The following is a 6,328-nucleotide window of genomic DNA, read 5'->3' as shown; positions in this document are numbered from 1 at the left end:
AACACAAAATACACACTCTCAAGCTCAAAATGCTAACACGATAGATTAGGGTTAGTAAGAGACGATTTGAAGATGGAGACTGATGAGGAAAAGGGTTTTAAGGAGTTAAGAAGGTTTAAATAATACTCAAACCCTAAAAATTAGGGTTTGGGCACCAGCCACGTACGCCCGGCGTATGCATGAGTACGCCCAGCGTACGCGTAAAAACACGCGCCCCTCATAAGGGAGCCATGGGACCCATTTTGCATAAAAATTCCACTTTGGGTCAAAAATAAAATTTTACCTGATCAATGAGCATTACATGAAAAAAAATCTTTATACATACTCATTTGTTAGTATACGAAAACTATCAAAGAACACTACTTGTGGATGAATAATTACAAAGAAATATACGGCAATGGAGGAACAAAGACACATAAATATACTGCTCGTGGCTTGTGGATGAACAAAAAACACACAACTACCCTAATATTACCTCTTCAGAACAACATTATGGAATGCACGTACATTCCGGAGTATGGTCTAGGATACACTTTGCAGTTCGTAACGTACGCGTGTTAGATTTCGGACCCGAAATCTACCAACCACCAACTCCGAAATGAATAGCTATTCTGAAATACTACATTCCGAAATAAATAGTCATTTTACAAATTTATAAAAAAAAATGGTGATTGTTATCGAATTATTCAGTTAGATTAATTAATTTCCCAAAACTTTAATATATTTAGTTGTTTTGACTTTTGACTTTTAATTTTTCTCACTTCCTTAAATTTTAGGTGCATTAGAAACTTTGAAAAATACTAGCGCGTGGTTCCACAACATCGTTTCTTCAACAACCAAAAACACTAGGTGGGGTAGAGACTCCATGACCTACCACCGCCGGTACCAATCCATAACTATTGGACTGTTATTGACTCACAAATGCAACTCAGTATAACAACAAATCGTAGCCGGTTTCCCGCCGTACACTTTGCTATCTCCTATCTCTCTGCCTCCTCTCATTTTCACTCATCCAACATGGCCGCCGTATCGGAGAATGGCACCACAGAACCTCCGGTGATCGACGACAATGTCAAATTTGGATTCTTACGGAAGGAGATGAACACCGAGAAACTCGCCGGAACCGCTATCGCTTACGACCGTCATGTTATCCTCTGCTATAAAACTCACGAGACGTGGCCTTCTCGAGTTGAATCCTCCGACAGCCATCCGTTCCCTAAGCTTCTCGCTGGAGCTCTTAAAGCTCGTAAAAACGACATTCCTGTGAAGGTTACTCCTCCGTTTATAATTTAGTTTAGCGCTTATTCTGATGGGATTTTGAAATTGTGAAAGTTTGATGCGTTGTTTTTGGTTTCTGATATGGATTTTGTAGACTTTAATGACGATATGCGAGGGTCGTGAAGGTACAGAGCTATCAGATGGAGATGTATTGCTTTTCCCTGAAATGGTCAAGTATAGGTAATCTACGAATCCCTTAGGGTTTTAATTTGGTTGGTTATACAAGTATAAAAGTTTTTTTTTGGTGAAGAACTGGTGATTAGGTTTATATCTATTAATCTATGTCCTTTGCTTATGCTAATATGTGCATATGAAACAGAATTTGGCATAAAAAGTGTTATTAATATTAGTTTTGTGAGACTTTCTACTGTTGATAAGGAAATAGATTAGTAGTTGCAAGTTCTGTTGTTGTTTCTTTTTCTGCAAACTTCTACCTCTTTGTATGTTCATGTACAAGGTGGTTAGTGATCATTTTCACTTGCAACAGTTAGTTTTAGAAATTTCACTCAACCATGTTTTAACTTCACATATAATTCATAGGAAGTTTTTGGCTATTTTGTCAAAATAAAGAAATCTTATGAACCCAAATTATTACATTAGTTTATAGTGGTGAATGGTGATACTAACACACAAATAGAAAATTTCAATCTGTGATATCCCAAAAGGAAACTAATCTTTTTTTTTTGTGGGACATTGGGAATATATGAAAGAAACATGAAATATCTAAAAAAAAAAACATTGTCTCAAACTATAAAGTAATATGGTATATAAAAAACAAATACTAAAAAACATCTTCTCCACCACTTTAAAACAGAAAACAAACAAACAAACATGGGTTTGTACTTTGTAGTTTGTACCTTCTTACATTTTATTCTCATAATTTGTTATTGTAAAATGATTTGGCATTTTACTCATTGTTTTTCTTTTTCATTAAAGGGGATTGAAAGAACCGGATATTAATAGCTTTGTGGATGAAGTTATTGTGAATAGAAAAGAATGGTCTACAGGTGTTCAAGAAAAGATGACAGGTTCACACATATTTGTGTGTGCTCATAGTAGTCGAGATAAAAGGTGTGGCTTTTGTGGGCCCATTTTAATCAAGAAATTCAAAGAGGAAGCTGAATTAAGAGGATTGAAGAATGTGTATGTTAGTGCATGTTCACATGTTGGTGGCCATAAGTATGCAGGAAACTTGATAATTTATAGTGTTCAAAATAACAAAGTTTCTGGTCATTGGTAAGATAATCTATTCCCAATTTTTATATTCATTTTGTTTGTTCTTGTTATGTTTTAATTGCTCTTATTGTTTTTGTGTTATAGGTATGGTTATGTTAGTCCAAATGATGTGCCTGAATTGCTTGATGATCATATTGGAAAAGGTCAAATCATTGAGAGAATTTGGAGGTACCTTCTTTTTGTGTATTAATTTGGCTCATTTAGTAAGAATTAAATGCAAAGATGCATACGCGAAGGGCATTCTCGTCTTTTGTACATCGAGTTCGAGAGCAAGTCCTTGTCCCACTTTTTTCGGTGGGAGAAAAAATCTAAGTTTTTCTCCCATTAACATGTCACAGGCTCAGTTAAAATGCAATACAACATGTTCTGTCGTGTGTCATGTCTGTCGTGTGACATGACAGAACAGGTTGTACATCGAGTTCGAGAGCAAATCCTTGTCCCACTTTTTTTCGGTGGGTCAAGAATTTTTTTGTCCCATTAACATTTGTCCCTGACACAGTCAATCCAAATACAGTACAATCTGTTCTGTCATGTCAGAACAAGTCACGTCAGAACAGAACAGGCTGTATATCAAGTTCGAGAGCAAGTCCTTGTCCCACTTTTTTAGGTGGGACAAAAAATAACAATTTTTGTCCCATTAACATTTGTCACATTCCCAGTCCAAATACAATACAACCTGTTCTGTCAGGTTATGTCAGAACAGGTTGTACATCGAGTTCGATAGCAAGTCCTGTCCCACTTTTTTCTTTTTCAGTGGGACAAGAAATCACAAATTTTGTCCCATTAACATCTGTCTCTTTCACAGTCCAAATACAGTACAACCTGTTCTGTCATGTCATGTCATGTTGCTTTAATGAGAAACGAATTTAAATTGAGTTGAATAAAATTTAGGGGCCAAATGGGAGTTCCACTTCTGAAGAAAGTTTCTTCACTGAAAGCGGTTGAACCATCACTTCCAAATGGAAACCCTTTAATCAATGAAAAGAAAAATCAAACAAATGAAACCAAAGAAGAGAAAAAAGAAGAAGATAACATTAAAAAGGAGAAAGAAGATGGGATTGGGGAAGGGGAAGGGGGAGGGTGTTGTCAAGGTTTGAATGGGTTCTCATGCTGTAGAGATGAAAAAGAGGAAAAAGAATCGATGAGTAAAATTGATTTGTTATGGAAAAAATGGGAGGAAAATGAGATAGTTACAGTGGCTGTTGTGGTTGGAGTTGTGGTAACTGTTGGTTTGGCTTATAGCTTTTATAAAAGGTTAAGATGAGAAATGAACTTCAAACTTCAAAATGAGGTTATTATCACCAACTTATTATTGGGTATACTTTGTATTGTTGTGTATAATTTTATACGGGATTTAATATAGTGACTCTTATTTCTTGTAATTATTATTATTATTATTATTATTATTATTATTATCTATAGGGTATTGATGCATTTATCTAATTTAATTATCAAAAATAAAATGATCTCCTTTACGAGATACCCCAATTGACTACAATTCATGTTCGAGAGCTACTATCAGTGTATCAAGGTTGTTAAAATTGTGATCTTGCTTGTAGGATTGTATGATCCATCCTATCTACGTAAATTGTTTCCGATCTTTTAAGATCGTAGTAGGATTGTTTCTTTTTAAAAAATTAATATTTTTTATTGAACTAAGTAGAATACCCATTTGAATTGTTTATTGTTAAATAATATGGAAATGACATATTTGGCCAACGATGTATTTTGAATTTATCCATTCAGTCTCATAATTTATTTTCGTGTTTTATGAATGAATAAACTCTAAAGTGATTTTTCCTTTTAGTTCACTGACTCGAACCATCTTTCTCTTACGAAAAAAAAAACCCCATTTTTTTTTGGTGAATTTGAGTCCTTTTGGGTTTTTGTTATCTCTCCTGTTTTTGTTTTGATGAACATATTTTTTTTCTTTCTTCATATTACCGTTTGAATTCTAGATGCACAAAACAACCTTCAATCTTGTTTCTGGACTCATTAAAAAGATGTTATATTCGATTCTTTCGAAAGAAAAACCATTTGTGTTGATGGATTGTTCTTCAATTGACCCGTATCAACACCGAAGAACATATACATAATCATTAAAGTATGTGCCATTTTAGTCAAATTACAAATATTCCAAATCCCTAATCCAATTTCTCATTTGTTTGACACAGATTGCTTCATCTTATAACAATAATAGTCTTCCGATTTTCCAATGGGTTACGATTGCAATTATTGTCGCGAGACAAGATCGATGGTGTATTGTCAATCAGGCGAAGCTTACTTATGTTTATCATGTGATTGGAATGTTCATTCCGCAAACATATTATCAAAACGCCATTCAAGAACACTTGTATGTGATAGATGCAATTCAGAACTAGCATTTGTTAGATGCATCGATGAAAAACTATCACTTTGTCAAATGTAACTGGGAAGGTCACACCAGTTCCTTAAAGGAAGTGCCGACACCGGCGGAGAAAATGACGGCGGGATAAAGGAGCTTCATGATGCGTTCAAGCTTTATGATCTTGAACAAGAACAGGTTGATTTCGGATTCGGAGTTGCACAGATGACGACGCGATTTTGACTTTTAAATGGAAAAATGATTGAGTGGCATTGGTTAATATAGGTTAAAAAGAATAAAAAGAAATGTCACTTCAGAGTTTATTCTCTCATAAATCACGAAATAAGTTATGGGACTGAACGGGCAAATTCGAAATACATTATTAGGTAAATATGTCATTTCCCCTTAAATATTATATCAAATATATATATTTTTTAGGGTAAATAGCATAAAAAACACTCAGTTTACACTAAAATTCTAATTTGATACCGTGTTTTTTTTGTCTCAAAATTGACACTGTGTTTTCCAATTTGTTACAATTCTGACCACTTGACCGGTTAACCAGGTTACATGCTGACGTGGCATGATGATGTGTCAGTTTTGATGATGTGACATGCTGACATTATATGCTGACGTCTCAAAATTTGAATTTTTTTCCACAAAAAACACTAAATTTTCACTTTTTTTTTCGATTTTGACACTAAGTTTAATTTTTTCTTTCAATTTTGACACTATGTTTTTTTTTCCAAATCGAACATTATTTTTTTCAATTTTATTCAATTTTGACCATTTTCCATTTGAAACCGTATAAATATATTTTTTATTACATTTTAAACCGTATAAATATATTTTTTTTTGTTTAAAAACCACATTTTTATTTAAATACAAGGTGTTTCTTTTGTTTTTGTTTTTTTTTTTACATTCAAAGTATAATATATAAATATACATTAGTTATATCATGAGAATCAAACTAACCATAAGCTTTAATAAGATGTGAAAATTTTAGGGGTTGCAAACTTGATATCCGGGTTTTAATCGACTACACGCCTCCAAACCTACAAACTCATTTTAAAGTTGCGTATTTAATATAAAATACGGTTTTTATATAACTAATACATATTTATACATAAAATTATGGTTTGAATGTAAAAAAAAAAAAAAAAAAAAAAAAAAAAAAAAAAAAAACCTTGTATTTATACAAAACTATGGTTTTTAATTGAAATGGAAAAGGGTCAAAATTGAACAAAAATTGATAAATGATGTTCGATTTGGAACAAAAAAACATAATGTCAAAATTGAAAGAAAATATTAAACTTAGTGTTAAAATCGAAAAAAAGTGAAAACTTACTATTTTTTGTGGAAAAAAAAAATTTCAATTTTGACACGTCAGCATATCATGTCAGCATGTCACGTCATCAAAACTGACACATCATCATGCCACGTCAGCATTTAACCTGATTGACTGGTTAA

At 33.1% G+C, this 6,328-nt stretch overlaps 1 protein-coding gene across 1 annotated transcript; it reads left to right on the top strand.

Moving 5' to 3' along the window:
- The first annotated feature begins 822 nt into the window (after positions 1-822).
- Positions 823-3,896, top strand: LOC145167235 (altered inheritance of mitochondria protein 32-like). The gene is made up of 5 exons (XM_079086367.1): positions 823-1,269; positions 1,373-1,458; positions 2,215-2,514; positions 2,599-2,682; positions 3,406-3,896. Exons 1-5 carry the CDS (start codon positions 922-924, stop codon positions 3,776-3,778), a joined length of 1,191 nt encoding a protein of 396 aa, XP_078942493.1. The 5' UTR covers positions 823-921; the 3' UTR covers positions 3,779-3,896.
- The last annotated feature ends 2,432 nt before the right edge of the window (positions 3,897-6,328 follow it).

Source organism: Lactuca virosa, chromosome 3, assembly GCF_052849685.1.
Source record: "Lactuca virosa cultivar CGN04683 chromosome 3, Lactuca_virosa_CGN04683_v6, whole genome shotgun sequence".
NCBI classification, from domain to species: domain Eukaryota; kingdom Viridiplantae; phylum Streptophyta; class Magnoliopsida; order Asterales; family Asteraceae; genus Lactuca; species Lactuca virosa.
Note: the sequence above shows the minus strand (reverse complement) of the source record. Positions and strands in the feature narration are given on the sequence as shown.

Coding starts and splice junctions, on each gene's coding strand:
- LOC145167235 (XM_079086367.1), top strand. CDS start 922: ATGCAACTCAGTATAACAACAAATCGTAGCCGGTTTCCCGCCGTACAC. Junction 1,459..2,214: donor CCTGAAATGGTCAAGTATAG/GTAATCTACGAA, acceptor TTTTCATTAAAG/GGGATTGAAAGAACCGGATA. Junction 2,683..3,405: donor ATCATTGAGAGAATTTGGAG/GTACCTTCTTTT, acceptor AATAAAATTTAG/GGGCCAAATGGGAGTTCCAC.